Here is a 21,144-nt window from a genome sequence, read left to right on the forward strand (position 1 = left end):
ACTGCAAACTAACTAGGTATATAAAGCTAACTGCAAAATAGGAATTTAAAAGCAAAAACTTCTTAAATAACTCACGATCTTTGTTTTGCCGCTTAAAGTGTGTGTTACCTCTAGTCAAATGGTCTTCTTATAATAAAATAGTTGTCCTTTTGATGTCATCATATTTTAATAAAACATTGAAAGTTTATAAAATTAAAATTCGATTTAATTCTGATAAATGTTGTTATTATTATTATTGAGTTATTATTGATATCTTGAAAATCGAACGCTAATTTAATTTTTTAATCTTCTATTCATAATATGATTATAATGTCCCTATGTACATTTACATTTTGTATACGACCTGCATACTCAACACGAATCGCTTTACACAATTTGTCGTTATGATCACAATAATACCGACACAACCGGATAAATTATATCGCTATTATAGTAGCGGCAATTTTTTATTTTTTTTATTTACGACATAGCTACAAAGTACTAATGACAATGAATATTGTTCCAAATATTATTAGGAATTCTTTCAAAACTGATCGTATTTTTTTTGTTTTTCCTCTTTTTATAAACAAAGGTATTGAACCACTCAGCCTATGTCTGATCAGTTTTTGAACACATAAATCAACTATGTTTTTGTTAGCATGGCAACAAAAAATATTAATAATTTAAATGTGTAGTTGTAATCAGAAACAATTTAGGTTACTTTATGAATGCGTGTTTGTGTTAATGGCACAATGGAACTTGAAGCAACAGTTTAAGCTTTGATGCATTTAAACTGGACTACAATTAACACGGTCACCGCCCTCTGTCGTCACTCATATTAGACGCATGCGCACTGCATATGGTCCTATAATTGCACCACGTATTATACATTCACTTTCTCTTCCGTCAACATAATATTTATTATATGTTAATGATTATAAACATTTAATTATACAAACAAATATTGTATACAAATAAATAGCACTACGTTTATAATACGTAGTTGATGACATATTTATTTGTCGCGGTTAACATTTGTTTTTAAATCAGACATTGATTTAAATCTAAAAAGAATTTCAACTACTAAAATATTTAATTACTTTTATATAACTTCTGTCACTGCGATTTTGTCGTTTTTGACATTAGGTGTCATGATTTAACATGTGTTATGGTTATGACATTTAAATTTGACATTTATGACAATTTAAATTTCTTTGAGTTATCTGTATTGATAATATTTATATTAGAGTGGATGGACCGGAAAAAGTGTCCCGCCTTGCGATGAAAAATTCACAGGTTAACTCCAGGAACCTTGGGCTTGCCCTGAACTATTGTCGTCCCAACTCATAACACAAGGTTTAAGCTCAAATGGAGGGGTAAATAGGAATATTAGTAATTTCTTTTAATGCTAAATTGGAACTATTATTTTTATAAAAAAAAAAACTTATATACATTATATAGTAAATAGTTGTGTTATGTGTGATCGTTGTTATTTGTTTTTTTTTGTTGATTGTTCTGATGCTCTTAATTAAGTTTCATTATTCTTATAATTAATTATTTATGATTTTGTTTTTTAGATTGAGTTTGGACAAAGAAACTACTACTATTATGTCTTTTATCAAAATTCAATTGATTTCGTAACCTGTACCGTAACGATCAATCTCTTCGTGTCTTATCCGTCCTACGTGACATTGGCGAAATAATCTTTGCCCTGCTGGTACAAACATTAATAAAAAACAAATAACTTGTAAAACCTAAAGATACCCTGACATAGATTACGTTGGTTTATAGGTGCTAGCCGCCGGAGTGATACCTATTTCAAGTTATTTTAAGTAGGTACTAATAAATATAGATGGTGTGTTCTACTCTTTTCCAGGGTATCTAATTATTGGCAATACCCTAATATGTCTTTATTAAATATTTTTGTAACTTAGAGGTATTTCGTATCTTCCCGATACATTATCACTCATTAGAATTGTGATCATTGATTCTACTAATAAACAAGCATTTAAAAAAAAAAAATGTGTTAAAAAATGTTGCAGTCAAAAAAAGCGTGTAAGAATACAATTTGATAATGGATCGTATCATGCAATACGATAATTATACTTAAATATAATTATTATATTGAAGTTAAAGATATGAATTTGTGTAAGTATTTTAATTTTTAGATTTATTTTACATTAAAATTTTTTAGCATCTCTTAAATTTCATTTATTTAACACTAGTGACGTACCCTGAGTTTGCATGAGTGCAATTACGGTACAGATATACACTATACCTTATAGCAGTCAGGAAGAATGTGGCTACCAGAGATTAAAAATAACAAATAAACGTATGAAATTAAATCTTATTCTTAGTGTAAAGAATATTATTTATAATTACAGAAATATACTTTAATTTGGCGCAAGTCCGTCTGGGTAGGTACCACCCACTCAGTATTGTTGTGTTCCGGTTTAAAGGGTGAGTTAGCCAGTGTAACTACAGGCGCAAGGGACATAAAATATTAGTACTCAAGGTTGGTAGCGCATTGGTGATATAAGGAATGATTAATTATTTCTATTGGCGGTGGTGACCACTCACCAGGTGGTCTATTTGCTCGACCGCCAATCGGCCTTGTTACAGTTTAATGTAACGTATACAAGATAACCAATTTTTGAGGAAAGGTTCAGGTCATTTGGCAAGGCCGTTGCATTTATTGGCAATCGAGTTTCACAAATGCAAGAGACGTGAATACAAAAATCAATACCATTTACATTCATTAATATTCACTGTACAAAAAATTTCAATTGAAATCGTGAAAAGTATTTATAAAAAAAAACATCGAAATATTCGGTGATTACTTAAGCAATAAATTATTTAAAACGGATAACGACTGAGAAAACGATTACTAATACGTTAGAAACGTAAGGATAAAATATTCGCGTTAAATAAACGTAATGGAAACGCGATTACAAACGGTTTAAACTGTTATTTTAATTTATACGCAATATTTTTTAAAAGGAAATTATTATCTTTTGTTAATTTATTTAAGTACATGTAATTACGTGAAACTGAAACAGTTATCTATATGAGTTTTTCCAATACATTTATAAAACACAAACTTCCGACCTCCGTTTTACCCCCTTAGGGGTGGAGTTTCGTAAAATCCATTCTTAGCGGATGTCTCTATAAGGAACGTACCTGGTAAATTTCAAATTTGTAGATGCTATAGTTTCTGAGATTTCGTGATTAATCAGTGAGTGGTTTTTCGATTTTATATATCTAGATTTGTGTAAGTATAAGATATGTACATACGTAGCCTTATTTTATATTCAATTCTGTTCAACTAGTGTATCAGTGCCCTTTTAAAATACAAAATTTAATAATTATTAAATTAGATTAACAATTATCGTAGTATTTTATTATGATATACAACTTATAGTATCTACCTTCGTTAATTTGTTATCAAGTTGTTTCGATACATAAGAATTTTCTTTATTTAATTTTAAATAATTCAAAAATAAATATGATATTATGCATGTAACTTGTTCAAAACGTATAATTTAACTAAATAGAGTGTAATTCGTACGTCGACGTGTATATATTGTTGTTTTTACGAATATGTATATATAAAAAAACAAGCATCTCTGAAGAGAAATTATTATAGTATTCTTTGAAAAACCGTCTAATGAAAAATGTAAGATTTCTACTAAAAGAAATACTGGCTTAGCGCCAACATCTCACAAGAAAAGTCGGTGTCGTTTGCTGTTTTTCCGCTTTCACACTGGGGAAAGTATATGATACAATGCGCTACATACCTACGCATATAAAGTATCATTAAGTATATATATATATACATTTGTATTTCGCTCAATGTACAATGTACCTACTAATAATAATAAAAATAAACTTACTTAACAAATTTCATCGCTACTTGTATTAGAATTATGGACAAAGAAACATAGAACTTATTAATATCAAACAATTTATTAAAATAATAAAACAATTAAAAAAAAAATTGATGAACGTTTTTACTGACATCTAGTAGTACGTTTAAGAAGCAATTCAGAAGATACTGTTGATAGAAGTTCCGCAATTCGACAATAGATGTCACTGTTTAGAGTTACCGTTTGCTGTCAATAGATGGCGCTTAACTTTCCCTATTGAATAATAGATGGCGGTCAACATTCCCTATTAATAATTTAGGATGCCAAAAATAGTTCATATAATCTTACCTTCCATAACGTATACTATGCTGCCCACATCGCCTTCCTTTATAATGAGGCTTCCAGCAGCATACGTAACTGGGTACATGCAGTCCACGATTTCGCGAATCTGCGTCATTTCCAGATTCTTCATGAAGTCGTTGTCTAAGATAGCACTCTTTATTAGTTCCCGAGATCTGAAAAAAAAACAAAAATGTTTCTATTTACATATCTAATATAAAATGTTTTTCATGCACCTAGATATAACATTAATTCTTGCAATTTGTCATGATAACATTTCGTTAAGTGTCCTTAAAAATATGTATAAGTACCTACTAATTAGTATATTTTTTCATGAAATTTTAATACAACATTTTTATAGTGTACGACTAAAACAAAAAAAAATTATTTACATTCATCATTTCAATAAGTATTAATTAAAATTTAAAATAACTATACAAAACCAACTTTAGTATTGGACTTATATTAAAAATGCATCATTCATAGCTTATATACAATAATATAAATAAAGAATAACTGTCAAAGTACTTAATCACAACGCAGTTTATAAAAGCAGATACGTACTTAATCAATGATTATAATACTCAAAATAAGATACATCCGCTTTTATATAAATAATTATTATATATATAAGTACTATTAAAATGCTAAGGATACTTGTACTGGTATAAATTTACAAGTATCCCTAGCATTTTTGCCAGTACATTTTAATATAGTATAACTAAAATACGATATACATTGTTGTTAATAAAGGTTATATAGCGTGAGAATTTTATGACACGATTTCATCTCTTACTATCTACAGTAACTTTATATTCGAAAAAAGGAGACAGAATATGTAACAACTACGTCAGTGTTTACGTGGATGAGAAATAATGTATATTACGAGAGATCTTTCAAATGTTCTTTTATCAATGCATATGAGCCCATGAAACTTGTACTAAGTTCCTGTAAGAGAAAAAACAATTTCACGCAAAGTCATTGCATCAAGTAAAAAAATAAAAAAGGCTTTTTGTTAATACGTCAATATAGAAGAACTCACTAACGAAGACGCGCCCCTCCACGTTAAATAATAATCTTAGATTAAGTTTTCGACAAAAAACATAAAACTAGTAGTAAATATGGAGTAGGTATTCTTTAAATTTAAACTAACAACAGCTATATAACACAATCAGAAATTATTTTATCAATGTGCTTAGTTTATTTTTTATCTAGTCGACTAAGTCGTGACGTTTTGTTTATCCGCTATTGCAATATACACAGCAAATAGTTTTTTCTCAATCTATAAAAGCAATTTAATTGTATTATTTTCTTGTAACCACTATTGCAATGGAAAAAATTATTGTAATTAAGATAAGATATTTTAATGAACTTCCAATGGTGTATGAAAATAATACTATTTCTTTACCGAAAAAAGGCCTTAAGTTAAAACAGATTCTACATCCAAAATGTCGAAATACAATTACCGGACTTTGCATTAAATAAAGGCACGCATTTTGCTCTGAATTCCGAATATATATATTTACAAGAAAATTAACCGATGCGTTTGTATATATCACATAAAATTGCATTCTTAAAAAAAGCCTTAAGTGGTGTACTGTACAGAAAAAGATACGTCCTTTTTCTACAATTACAATAAGATAATTTCTCAGACCAAAGGTTTAATAATAACCGGATATAACTAATTACAAGAAAATATATATTTACAAGAAAATTAACCGATGCGTTTGTATATATCACATAAAATTGCATTCTTAAAAAAAGCCTTAAGTGGTGTACTGTACAGAAAAAGATACGTCCTTTTTCTACAATTACAATAAGATAATTTCTCAGACCAAAGGTTTAATAATAACCGGATATAACTGGACTAAATTGGATCAATAAGAGGAATATCTTCTAACAAGCTTATTAGACGAATACACTATAATTCATTGAGACTATCCGTAAGTAAATGGTAGCTGTATGATTATATTAATAAAACATTATTATAAGTACGCTCAGTTTCTCAATCTTGCTTATATATATAATATTGTATGAGTTACCCAAAAGCTTCGGCTTTGTAATACGCATGAAGAATCTATGATGTAATGTTTCAATGCGCTGCCATACTCACTCAACCTATATTCCCCAATGCACGTTGAGTGAGGCTTATTGATGGTAGGGCTTTGCGCGAGCCCGTCTAGGTAGGTACCACCGACTCATTACATTACATTAGCAGCCTGTAAATTTCCCACTGCTGGGCTAAGGCCTCCTCGCCCTTTGAGAAGGTTTGGAGCATATTCCACCACGCTGCTCCAATGCGGGTTGGTGGAATACACATATGGCAGAATTTCGTTGAAATTAGACAAATGCAAGTTTCCTCACGATTATTTCCTACACCGCCGAGCACGAGATGAATTATAAACACAAATTAAGCACATGAAAATTCAGTGGTGCCTGCCCGCCCGGGTTTGAACCCGAAATCATCGGTTAAGATGCACGCGTTCTAACCACTGGGCCATCTCAGCTCTCCACCACCGACTCATCATAATACATTCTACCGCCTAGCAGCAATATAATATTGTTGTGTTCCGGTTTAAAGGGTTAGAGAAACAGTGTCACTAAAGTCACAAGGGACATAACATCTCATTTCCTAGGTTGACGGTACATTGGCGATGTGACGAATGCCAATATTTGTGGGCAGTGGTGACCATTTACCATCGGGACGTTACTTTGGCCGTCCACCTATCTATGTATATTTGAATTTTAATAAAATAATAATGACAAACGACCCAAAAATCAAAAACAATATATTCTTTCATCAAGACTCATAAATCATATTTGAGCGTCATGTCATATAGTATTCAATAAAGCTACCACAGGAAAAAAGAACCGGCAAGAAACTCAGTAGTTACTGCTTTCCACCATTTTAGTTACAGACTTTATGCCAATAAAGTACACATTGAATCCATATTACACGTACGGCTGTACCATTGAACTATATTTTGCATGTTTTAAGCCTCCCTTATCATCAGGAAACAGTGTCTTTCTCTAAGTAGGAAATAGATATATTTTTTTTAATTTCGTGCGTCATTTTATTGCGGCCACGGATCCTTGCGTGAGAATGTTTGGTTATCAAAGTTTATTATTAGAATAAAAAATATAATTACGTGTCATCCAAGGAGGTTCATAAAAGTTTATTTGTAACGTTAAATTATTTGTGACGTTGACAATTGTAATACTTCCAAAAAACGTTTACAATTAAATAGTTTTATTATAAATTAATGAATATCGAATCGAATGAATAAATTATATTTAAAACAATGCTTATTAATGTTTAAAGTCGTTTCAGACAAGGTTATTCTAGTAATAGAGTTTAATGAATGCATAACCTTTGTGTTTCAACAAATTGATGTCGTAAACTGCGATCGCATCTAGGATACCTAAATATAATCTACTACCAACGCATATTAGCTTTCTAATCGCACAATTTATATCACTAAAAGCAAACAAAGATAAATATCAAAATAAACTTTTTAATTAGGCGCCTTACCTATGTAGGTAGATCATGTAAAATAAATACAATCTCTTTAATAAAACAATATAGCAATTTAGCATCCACTTTATACATGATAAAACAATACAAAAAATAATTTAAGCCTATTTTAATTTTGATTCATCCTTAAATAAATTAAAGTACAGTAACAGTCTTTAAATATCCCACTGCTGGGCATGTTCTTTCCGCATATGATCACCCAGCAGTGGCCAGCAGTGGGTTTCACTTGAGGAGGTTTGGAGCGTATTTCTCCACGCTAAAAAGTAGTAAGTATTATTATTTTCTATATTCATACGTCTCACCGCGTTTAATTATAGCATATTTAGATTTAGCATATAGACTACCTGTATCTAATATTTCAAAAAGATGCAACCAATTATTGTAATATATTATTACATACGAAAACACCTAATTTTAAAAATGAACTCATGAAAGTTTTATGAAAAATTACAAAGCATTCTGAGCAAGCTCACTATTCACAATATCATCAAATAAATGCATATTTCCTCACGATATTTTCCTTCAATGCTGAGCACGTGATAAACAATAGACAAAAATCAAACAAGACAATTCATCAAAACATTTTTGAAACCGCAATCTTCGCTTTTCAATGTCCACCTCAGTTCTTAACACATGATAGATCCCAAAATTTAAATTTAGGCAACATTATCCTCATAATTCAATGAATTAACCTTTGATTGACAGTATGACCTTTTAAATAATTGGAATGGATACCACAAACCGATCAAAACTTTAAAAATGAGTAGCGGAAATAAGATAAATATTTGCAAGAAAATAATCGAGAAATTAGTCATTGTCATCATAAATATTGAGCGACATAACCCTGCCTTAGGCGAGGACAATCGTAAAGTTCGATCGTAATTATACCGAATGGGTTTGATTGAAGGCACACCAGCTAACACACGTTCACCTCGCTCGCACACGTTGAAGAAATTCAATCGCACTGATTGATTGATGACATTTCAACTAACATATTAGCCACTTTGAATAATAAACTAGATTCAATTCATTTATGACTTATTCGTTAATTACCAACCTGATACCAGATAAAGGACGATTAGTGGGCTACCTAATTGATTCGGATATTAATTGCTATGTATATTTTACCGATTTTATTTTTTTTTACACTTACTTGTGACTTTTTGGTATTTTGATCAGTTTCATTTCATTTTCTTGGGATAGGGAGGAGAGTGGCTCCGCGGATATAGCTGTTCTTTTAAGTCTTGGTTCTCCGACAGGAATGATTCTTGTATTTTCAACACCCGGTGGCTTGTTAGGGCATCGATCTTCTTCAGCGTCCATACCGTTCCTCTGTATATCCAGCATCTGCCTAGTTAGCGGTTTAACGACTTGTCTGAATTTGTCAATTTCATTTTTTAAGTATCGTATTGTTGCATCCTTGTCATCGATTTCGTTCTCTAACAACGCTATGATTTTGTCTCTTTTCTTTAATTCTTCGGTTCTCTCTATGACTAATCTTTTCATTTCCATGTATTTTTTCTCTAATATATAATAATGTTCTATTTTGCACTGAGTTGTATGCGTTTGCGCCATGTTTGTGAAGTTAACGTCCTTGCAACGACACTATATGCACACACTTCTTCGGTATCACTCTCAGTCACCGATTAAATAGTCCATAGTGACCAAATACGGTATCACTTTTAATTTAAGATCGTGTTTGAATAGACTGTTTTGTAAAACAAATGATAAATTGCTTTAAACTTATTTTAGTTATCAGCTATATCACTGATAAGGCCAGATAATTTATAACGCTTATACCTCAAAACCTATATCTACATGGTTTATGTATGGTTTACGAAACTATCAGCAATATATTTAGGTCCTGTATCCATTGGAGCAATTTTTTTAAACATGCTTGCTTAAGAAACCAATCGGATACCACCATTACCACAACTCCACTTAGCTTGAGTGGAGATTTTTTGAGACCATTTACGCTTTTGTGTCGAACGAATAAAGACTATTTTATCATACTCGTAAACCAGTGTTATATTAAAACTATTAGGAACTCATGACGTTATAACGATCCCATTGTTTAATACAATTGTTTTTATGTTGCTACGAATGTTTGTTTGAATTGAAGTAGATATCTTTTATACTAATATTATAAATGCGAAAATTACTCTGTGTGCTTGTCTGTCAACTGTCTGTCTCATGTGTCTGTTGCTCTTTCATGACCAAACCACTAAGACTAGTTTGATGAAATTACGCATGACATAGACTACTTTTTCATGTTTAACGCCTGACGACAATCCCTAACATAACGCCGCAAGCGACATGAAGGCCTAAAATAAATTGATGAAAAATTAGTCATAATTGTATGACAAGTAACCATGGAACGTTTTAGTATCTTATATAATATTAATTTTGACGAAATATTGCTTAATTAAATTAATGAGATATTTAACATTGATCCGTTGTCTCTTTTTATTAATAAATATTTTATCAAAGGTACAAGAATAGTATCTATGTGTAGTATGACTTAAATTAAATATAGGTCTTTATCTTTCTATATATTATTTGTGATTAAATTTATTTTATTTGTATAACAGCGGATGGGAGAAATGAATAATTTTATTTAATTATTCCTACATCTAATAATAACTTTTTCGATAAATGTCGACAGTTTTCAATTGTATTATGATTCAGTGTCAAGGTAAAACAAATGACCGGGGTTAGTAACAATATAATCGAGTAAGTATTATTTGGTTTTGAACGTACATTTATTAATATAGGTACTTTTAAGATATGGCAACCCATAAGAATATCTTAGAACCTACTTTTATCAATAACCACTGATAATAGTTTCAATGGAAGTGACATAACTCAACGCTAATAAAACCATTTACAAATAAAAAATCAAAATTCCATATCGAAATATAATTTTAATTAGATAAAAGTATACGAACTACACGAACTAACCGTAACACATCATTCATAAACAATTGTGTTGTTTAAGATTTGCATATTACATGAAATGCATTAAAACGATTTTGAAACTATCATGTTAAAAATCATGTCTACAACATACATATGTATTTCTTTAAAGTTTATATATGTGTAACGCTTGAATAGTTTCTATGTGTGGGTGTTTTAATAAGCGTAAGGTCAATCGTCAACGTGTAACGAGAAATAATTATACCTTTCAAAGCCTAAGCTAAGGCCACACAAGATTAATGTACAATGAAATAATTTGGGGCATATGTGAGCTTAACGTTATGAAACATATCGAGCTAATAAATCCGATCGCATTAAGATCAACGTCTTGAGCCTTGTGGTACCTTTAATAACGAGATACGTTGTATAAATTGACGTTACAAAAATATATGGTGGCTCAAATATATCTGTTTATAAAGAATGTTTGTAAGACGGCTTTATTTCGCTAGTTGTATGGAAAAAATATAACTTACGGTCTTTAATAAATAAATAAAATATACGATACAATGTTTAGTCTCTGGTTTGAAGTAATTCTTGAAATGTTCGGGGAATTATAAAAAAGAAAGATTTTGTTTCTTCAGTGAGACACGGAGTTAATTTCGAATTTATAAATGATAGCATATGTATATCTAAAATCATATATCAATTATAGCATAGTCCAAAAACTTATCAATTTAAAAAAAAGTATTAAAAATAATGATAATGATATATTAAATTCGCAAATGTGGTCACGATGGGCGCAACAAACTACCCTGTCCATAATGATACCTCAACGCAGATCTTTATTTGCACCCAATAACTACATTAAACAATGTATATATTACTAGTAGCCGCCCGCGGTTTTACTCGTGTGTTTTATGGGTTGGTAGTATTTGGCTTTATAGTTTATACCAAATTACATCAAATTCGGTTCAGTAATTAAGCCGCTTAAGAGCAACAGACAAACAGACCGAGTCACTTTCGCATTTATATTTTAGTATAGATTAATACGAGATAGATAATCTCATACAAATATGAATATAATATCTCTTACAATTTTTATTTATACGCAAAGGTCATTCGTGAGTCTTATCGTTTTAATTAATTTAAATACATGCCTAATGAATTCAATTAATTAATCCACTTATTTGTAATGATAACCGACTCTTTTCGACGTCATTATAAAATCGACTATTCAATTCGAAGTACTGATCAACATCGAATTTATATACTCAAATTTTATAACTAAATATTTTATTACAATTTAAAAAAAAAACATTCCACGATAGATATTTTCCAAGTTTTCAAACTATGTCTATTCGTTTATTTATAGACGTTGAAATGTAGATACGAAATGATAAGATAAGTATTACCAATTGCTAATCAACTTGTTTCAACTGAAATTACATGAAAATACGAATATAGAATTACTAGCGATCCGACCCGGCTTCGCCCGGATAAAATTTATTCATAAAGAAAATTATATAAAATATAGACCAAAGGAACAATGTAGCTTTCTACCAGTGAATTTTGTTCTAGAATTGGATCATTAATTCCCGAGTTTAATCCCTACAGACTAATAAATCTCTTTACAACAAACCTCTTTATTAAATTTGTATAGATACGTACAGTCTCCATAGTTATTGTGTCGTAGTCAACCTATATAGTAAACACGTGATCATAACTATTGGCAGTTCAAATGAATACACGTTACTTTCCGATCATCACGGTGCGGACGTCATCGAGCGAAATGACAAAACGCGATCACAAAAGTGTTGTTACTGAAAATTATTTTAAAAGCGAAGTAATTATAATAATAAATTACTAACCACGCTGCTGTTTACAGGAATTACAATAATAGGGGGTCTATTATAGTAACAATCGATATATAAATTTAACTGCTCTGAATAATGTTTAGATAAACAAGCGGCTAAGGAGTCGCATTGCTTTTGTAGCTTAGAAGAAACAGAAAATGGTACAGATTTATACGAGATTGAGATCCTGGAAGAAATACAGGATTCAATCAAAACAACTTATACTACTCTAGACTTAATAACATGAGTTTTTCTGTTATGAAAATCTTTCCAGTTGACCTTGATTTCGCATTTTAACATCCCTTCGGATTATGAGAGTAAATAATCAGCATCAATGATTGCATACTTAGTTGCGCAGTTGTCTAATCTTTGCCGTTCGGCCGCGGTATCTGAAATTCGTTCAGCACTTCTTCATACATTAAAATACATAATTATAACTGTTCCTTTTTTAAACCCCCTCATCGATCACAACTGTCTGATTCCAACGTGTTGATCATTTCCGTTTCCTAACTTATATGCCCTACAATTTAAATGTTTGTACATATTATCAAGTATTCTATTAAGCACATTAAAATAACATAATTAAAAATTATACATATGATATAAAAACGACACGGACAGCATGTCTGTAGGGAATTTAGTATAATTTAAAAAAAAAAAAACTACATGAAAAAAAGACAGTGTCTAGAAGACGCCCATGGTTTGATGCTTTAAAGAAAATGGTCTTGGATTTTTAATTCAAGTGAACTACGGACATTTAATCCAATTTCCAATATCTCTAAAATCGCTCGTAATATAAAAGTATAGTTGTAGTATAAAACCTAAACTAATGTTACTATTCTTTTATACCTAACCTAGACCCCATTTATTTTCGTTGGACATGAGCCCGAACTATTCGCTATCGTTTAAAAAAATAATACGTTCTAAAATAATATATATATATATATATATACATATTTTTTAAATAATAAAATATTTTTAGATTTTTGAATATTGCTTAATGAACCTAATAAAAATTCCTAGACTACTGTAATTCGATCGTGATTAAATCGATACATTGTTATTAATTAACTTATATTGTAATAATAACAGCTGTAACGAATGATTGTTACAATAAATATACATGTATTTATTTAGCTTACAATACAGACATGTTAATTGTAAAGTTACATACATAAATTATCTACTCAACCTTCTACTTGAAATCTTGTTAGGAATTAAAGCCAAGTGCAAAATACTAGGCTTCATGTAATATGCTTTTGTACTTCTCAATATTAAAAAAAAAAAAACTAAGACGTTCAATATTTGTTCTGATTCGAAAAAAATATATACTAAATATTCGACTTTTTTATCGTGTTTTGTCAATTTTTTTATCTACTGTGCTTAATAAGAAAGAATATCGATACTACTACATTTAAATAGTTTTATTGTTTAGTTAGTAATATTAACATTAAAAAATAGTACAAAAAAACGCTTCGAAGTAATTAATATGTAAGTACCCCATGTACTCATCATCTTATGGTCTATATGGTCTTATGGTTAATTAAATAGCCATTTTTTCCAGACAAGCCCATCAAATACACATCGCCAATTCACCACCAACCATGGAAACTAAGATGTGCCTCTTTTGCCCGTAATTACAATTGCTTACTTACCTTTTAAACCGGAACACAACGATACTAAATATTGCTGTTTGGCGGAAAAATATCCGATGAATGTTACTTTTGTATAATGTTTCCGTGGTCTATATATATATTTTAGATGTTATTAAATTATTTATAACAAAATAAAAAAATATACCAATAATAAGATTACCTACTACATACGTAATGCAGTTAATCGGATTTTGTCTAAAAGCTACATAATCTTATTTACCGTATACCGTCATGTGACGTTCCAGTTAAGCCCTTGTTAACCAGCCTGACAGACTAGAGACTAATGTTATTTATGGAAATTGACGTTATCAAGATAGCAGCGAAACGGCCGAAACCATTAGGAAAACTCGACGCGGTTACGTCACATAACCTACGATTTTGAGCTATGTGAGTAAAAAAAAATACAAAAATTTTGCTCTTGTCTACAGTGATTAATCTCCTTCATGACATTGGCGAAGTTATCTGTGAGCTGTTAGTACATCTAAAACCCACTAAGCAGACTGTCCACAAAATATATATTTATACACCCATAATGTTTCTAAATATGGCAATTTTTAAGTAATCGCTTAGAACCTAGGTTAATATTGCAAATGAGTTTTCATAAATTCTCATATTGAAAACCTCAAAAATTTGGTTCGGAAATTTTATGACTACTTGAGATAGAAAGTATCCTACAGATTAACTATGACCAAGACGAACAAAGTACCCAAGAGATTTAAAAAGTAACACGCTTATAACATTTTAATTTTACTATGTATATTAATACATAAGGTAAATGAGATATTACAAATAAAGTAGCTACGAAGGTCTTCCATTTATTAAGACAGACATTGACAAAGATAAATTACTTATTGCGATTCATATTTAAAAATTCCAGAGATGAAAATTAATAATTGCTAAAATAAAATTTCATACGAACATTCGCGCATGGAATATTCAAAAACATCTGCGTAAATGTTTTGATTTAAATTTGGAATCGAGAGTTTAAAGGACGGCTAATAAACAAGGTCAAAGGTCAAACTGTTTACCTTTAAAATCAGTAATGTAGTTGATAACATTTAAAATAAATAAATTGCATTGAAATTAAGAAATATGATATGTCCTGGTGTTTTATTTAAAAAAAATATATTCAATAATAAAAATGCAAAACATTTTAAGATAGTTGAATAATTTGCATCAAAATGAGGAAATTGGAATAAATTTATTGTGCCATATTAATGCAGCAAGACAATATTGTATAAAGTAACTACTTATATATATTTAGAACATGGTAATGCTGCGTTCTTTAATGCGTACCCTTGACACAGATGAAACGAAAACAGTTTTAGTTGTTACAGGAGAAAGGTTTATGTTGATATGTTGAAAAATAGCTCGAGTTCGCGTAAGGGTGATGCTATAAATAATTCAGGTAAATGTTCCGTTGAGTTTGTCCTACAAATTCTTTCCTCGGCCACCATCATACAGATTTATGTCGCGATAAAAACGTATGCGCAAATCTTTGTAAATATTTACGAATCCTCCACACATGCGACTTGGTTGAACTTCTATTCAATTTGTCGTATGAGTGGTGCCGGCATAACTCTATTTTCGTTGACTTTGAAACGCTATTTTGAAGCTGTCAAAATACAACGCGATCTTGAGGAATGGGTTACATTTCTCTCCAATAATAGGTTATGCTGACAAATATACGTATGTGATGGAATATTTAGCTTTACAACAGCATTAAATTATACCATTCGTGTATTTAGATTGTTAATTTTTCTGAAATGGTTTTGTTGAAACAAGCAAAATTTATTTTCCCAAATTTCTACCAATCAGAATTCAGGATTTATAAAGCAACAGGTTGTTGGTACAATACCGTCTAATTTTATATGTATTATCGTAAATTGTAAAAAAAACTACTTAACATGCACACCGACGTAAACATCAAAGTCATCAAAGTATTTTCAACGACTTAATTGATGCGATTAAAAAATACTTTAATGCTTTTCAATGGAAAAACAAGAAATCTCGATGAAACGAAGATGGTATTTGAAGAGTAAATATTATTTAAAAAAAACGAGCCCGAAAGAAGCGACTCCATAAGAAAATCTCGAAACTTATGTCATTTCTATAGAACAATCATAAGCTTTTGAATCGATATTTCAAATCGATTTGTACATTGATAATTTTTATATTCGTATCACAAATGTATATAAATAACTTACAATAAATAAGAAAAAAACTGACAAACGGAAGGGAGAGCCAAGGTTGCTCTTGATGTTATCGGAAGTTGCTGATGCGTGACGGACAGATCTCCTATATAAATTACAAATCCAAGTATCGTCCACGTGGAGACTTAAATAAATAACATTTTATTAAACATTGTATTTATGGTATTAATATTACTATTTTTAGTTTTTTTTTTTACGTTAAGTTGGATAACGACGATAATAAACCAAAGGATCATAATAAAACAGACGAATTAACTATTGCCTACGCACGGGAATCTGTCTTAACTTACTTGTAAGTTTTCGCGTCCAGTAATAATAAAAAGTTACTTCTAAAATAAAAACTTACAAGAAACCTTAAATCTGCAATAAATCTATTACTTTATAGGTGCAATTCATCGTGAACTACCGGTTCGCAATTTAAGTTCCATTGAGAAAAGCAGGTAAAAAAAATCATATACTGTCTGTTTGCACATTTAAACGCGCACACCTTATCGTTATAAATGTAAATTTGCGCAAACATTCGCAAGGTACGTTGTTGAGTTTCTTTTTTTATTTGTATTTTTATTATTTGTTTTAGAAGAGAAATGTGAGCAGACCATCTAGTTGGCATAAAAAACTCCTTTAACTGGCATGTCACCAAGAACAGGATGTGTGATATTTCTTTTGCCCATAATTACACTGGCCCAGACAATTCCAACCGGGAATCATTAATACATTAATTTAGATTGCTCGGTGGTAGCGCTTGGCGCCCGTCGGGATAGGTACTATCCATATATTGTACCGCCAAACAGGAATACTTAGTATTGTTGTGTTACGGTTTGAAGGCAGTCGATAAGTAAGCCACTGTGGCATAACATTTTAGTTCCCAAGTTTGGTAGTGCATTAGCGAGTTAGTGTATGACTAATATTTTTTATGTCAATGTTTATGGGCGGTGGTGAACACTTACCATCAGGTGGCCATTATACCAGTCTGCCAATTGATTTAACAAAAAAATAAAGTATTCATATTTGAAACTGGAATGGTTACTCATGGTATTACCAGGCATGTCAGAGAGAAAGCCCATCTGGGGCCCTACACGAATGATTTACATACAATAAAAACATTACACAACACTTGCAGTTACATTTGAAGATAATTCATGAACTTAATTAATTCACAGTAAGAATATGAACGCTTTAATTCATAAATTCTGTTACCTTTTTATTTATGTTATGTAGCAATTAGGTATAATTATATCTATCAGATATTATAAAATACACGTGGAGAGTAATAAGGTTTAGGCGATGTTGGGATTTATTTACAGCTGGTTTTAGTAGCGATTTATAAAAAACATCGATCGAATCGTATGATCAATATTTAAATAAAGAACGTCTATTTTGTTTTCGCTTACACGAGTATATGCCATGTTACACGACAAGTAGGATTAAAAAATTGTACTATTTTTTTATCTTAACATTTCATTTTTTTTTTAATAAATTTAAAGAATTATGAATATAAATTAAATAATGAATCCCGAGCTACGGAACTGAGCTCCTGCGAGACCTAACGCTCACTCGACTTTTTGTGTCAGTTTTTTTTAGATTAGCATTACATCATTAATTTACAATAATTCTATTTGATATGTTAAGTGTTGATTAAACACTTTAAAACTGGTTTTACAAGGAGTTCCAAAAATTAACTTATCATAAAGAAAAACCTATATATTTATATATTATAACTATATTTAGTTTGTTTATAAACGCGTGGTTATCTATTAACATCGTCTTATTAAAACCATACTAGTACAAAACAGTTCTGTTCAGTTTCAGTTATGTATTGAAACAATTGAATGAAGTAATTAATTAAAATTGTTTGGGTGATATTGTCGTCAAAATATTTTTTTAATGTTTTATATATCCCTTAAAATTAATATTTTCATAATTAGATATCATTACAATAAATTAAACAAGAACTTTACGGTAAATATTAAATAATAATTGTTATAATATTTTTTTTTTTATATACACGTGCGATAAAGAGCGGTGAACTAAATACAAACAAAAAAAATTGAATGGTCACAGTGCAAATAAATTACATGTACGTGACCAGAAATAATGAAATTTTAAATTTGAAAATGGAATAAAAAATACCAGGACGCGTTGTAACACAACCTAATTTGAAAGATGACAATAGGAAACTTTTTAATATATTCAATTTACACTGGCGGAATAAGCACGACGCGCATTCGAAAAAAAAAAAATGTATTCGATTTTTAAACGCGTAAGCGTTATATCAGTTCGGACGTCGCGGTTTGACTAGAGTTCGCTCGCGTCAACGTCATGGCGAATCAGGCCGTACTCTGTGTATATTATATATTGACTGTTGTAGACTTATTACGATCCTTAAATTAATTCATGTCTAATGAACTCGTTGTGGTGAACAGATGGGCGCAATTGAAGGATTTTTCTGGAACTAAAGTTTTGAAAACTTGGAACTTTGCTCTCCTTATTCGGTTTTTAGGTTTATAAATTTGAAATACAAAAAAAATCATAACTGAAAGATTTCGATTCGTAATTTAATGAATGCTGTGAAATTAATTATTGTTTTCATACATAATAACACATTTTTTCTACTTTTAATCAATTATAAGCTTCTTAAATAATAAACAACTACAAATTAAAGTTAAATGCATATTATATTATGTATAAATATCGCTTAAACAAAAGTATCATGTCTTCTTGTATTAAAATATTGGATGAGGTAATGAACCCCATTCTAGTGTTAGTGATTTTTTTTAAATATGTTTTATCGTATAAATATATTTAATAATTTCATCGCAGTCATACAATTTTGAAAAAAGAACAGATTAGAAAGAATAATTATTTCGAAAGACCGAATTGCTTTTTTATTTTTTTTATATTCTATTAGGTAACGGTACTTTCAGAAATTGCCAAATTTGAAATTCGATACGATTTCGTTATATACATATATATTTTTCCAGTCCTGGCAATAAAATGTCACTAATTAATATAATTAGATATAATAAGCAGTAGGTATAATGTATACATTGTTAAGATATATGAAAAACAAATGAAAGTTTAGAAACACGATAGGATCACAAATATATACTGTGAAAAATATACAAATACATAGATTAAAAATAGCATACCTTAAACCAGATCAGTTCCCCGTTACCATAATATGAGTACTTATGAAAGTAACAGATGTGTTTTTTTAATATAATTATTTGTAAAAATTACTATGTCTGTATAAATCATTTAAGCGTTATTGATTTTATAATCGTTATTTAGGACGGCAGCCTCGGCTGATGCTATTTTAGCCACCGGCAAATAGATTCTAACCTTGAAACTGTATTTGCCATAAACCAGGTACCTGAAACTGTTATGTTATAGATACGTACTTCGAAAATTATGATAATATACTTTATAATTCATACTCATATATTTTTTATACTAAATGGAAAATTTTGAAAAGTAATGTAATATATTTAAATTTGAAAATGGATTTTATGTATTTTTTTAATTAATACACATTAATAATAAATCAATAATGGTGCCTGGGTAGGAACCAAAGAACGTCGGACAAAACTTTGAACCTGATTTGCAAATTTTTTGATAATTTTTTTGTCTATTTTGAATTTATTAGCTGCTTACGAAACTTTAATGAAAACATTTTTAAATAAATATCAATAAAATATTTTTGTCGTTCAGTTTTGACCTCTGTCTTGTCATCAAAATTAACGATAATGTTAGAGATTCATGTTTTATAAATTATTTTTTTCCAGAATTAAGTACCTATATAAACTATAGTGTCGTAGAAAAGTTTTGTTCATTGCTGCCGATGGTTTTCGATTTTTTTTAGTTCACAACGAACTAAAGTAATAATTTCTATAATGTTTTGTACGTATAAATCTGAAATTAAATCATAAAATGCCACTAAGAATTTTAATATGCGTTTACAATTTTATAAAGCAGTGAAACAGATAATCAGGTTCTGAATTTTCTTACCGATTCAGCTTTGAAAAGATAAACATCGTTGGAAAAAATACAATCCCTAAATATTTATTTTTGTGGATATGTTTTCTACTAACTTCAATTAAGCTTATATATAATATAAAAAGCATAACGATTTTAATTCATTAGTAATTTTAAGAAAAAAATAATACTTATGTATTCATAATAAATCTTACTCTAATTGACATTAATTTCTTAAAAGACGAATTTTATCATTAGTATTTTACCAAAGAACTTAATAAACAAAAAAAAAATATTTCGTTTGTATTTTGTAATTAATCATTAATAAATGTTAAGTGTTTTTTTATGTATATGCCACGTGCCAAAACTGAAGTTGGAATTAATGTCTTTTATAATTTAAATGTTATGTTAGCATATTCAAATCGCAAACGAATAGCTTATTTTGATAAACATCCCCAGAATTCGGCGAAGGCGGCAGTTCTCAAAAGAGTCTATTTAACGCCACAAGAAATTTTTATAGTGCACAAGTGTGAACGCATGTACGGGTGCTTTCTTTCCTTATGAACCCGGTCAATGTAGACATTCGAAGTTACATAAATTTACAACAAGCTGAAAATGCTTTCACTTGTTCAAAACATAATTAAAAATAATATTCAGAAGTTCCGAATCATTCCTGTACCTGGATTTTTTTTTATTTGAGATCAAAGGTCCAGGGTAAGGGACAGCACTTAGTTGGTGGTAGGCCTTATGCAAGCGCGCCTGGGTTACCATAGTTACCACCCACTCATGTTCCCGTCTGCCTACCTATGCTGT

The 21,144-nt window shown here is 30.0% G+C and overlaps 1 protein-coding gene across 4 annotated transcripts in view; it reads right to left on the bottom strand.

Moving 5' to 3' along the window:
• Positions 1–21,144, bottom strand: part of LOC113400360 (cGMP-dependent protein kinase, isozyme 2 forms cD4/T1/T3A/T3B) — a 147,863-nt gene that overhangs the window by 45,514 nt on the left and 81,205 nt on the right. Inside the window, exons 1-3 of one of the 4 annotated variants that reach the window (XM_026639912.2) lie at positions 18,487–18,667; positions 8,873–9,427; positions 4,194–4,360 (exon numbers count right to left, since the gene is read on the bottom strand). In XM_026639912.2, coding sequence (XP_026495697.1) covers positions 4,194–4,360; positions 8,873–9,294 — 589 coding nt within the window. In that variant the 5' untranslated portion in view covers positions 9,295–9,427; positions 18,487–18,667. Of the gene's footprint in view, positions 1–4,193; positions 4,361–8,872; positions 9,428–18,486; positions 18,668–21,144 lie in introns of those variants that run through there. The other 3 variants (XM_026639913.2, XM_026639914.2, XM_026639910.2) reach the window with 3 other exon arrangements.

This window comes from Vanessa tameamea, chromosome 17 (assembly GCF_037043105.1).
Source record: "Vanessa tameamea isolate UH-Manoa-2023 chromosome 17, ilVanTame1 primary haplotype, whole genome shotgun sequence".
NCBI classification, from domain to species: domain Eukaryota; kingdom Metazoa; phylum Arthropoda; class Insecta; order Lepidoptera; family Nymphalidae; genus Vanessa; species Vanessa tameamea.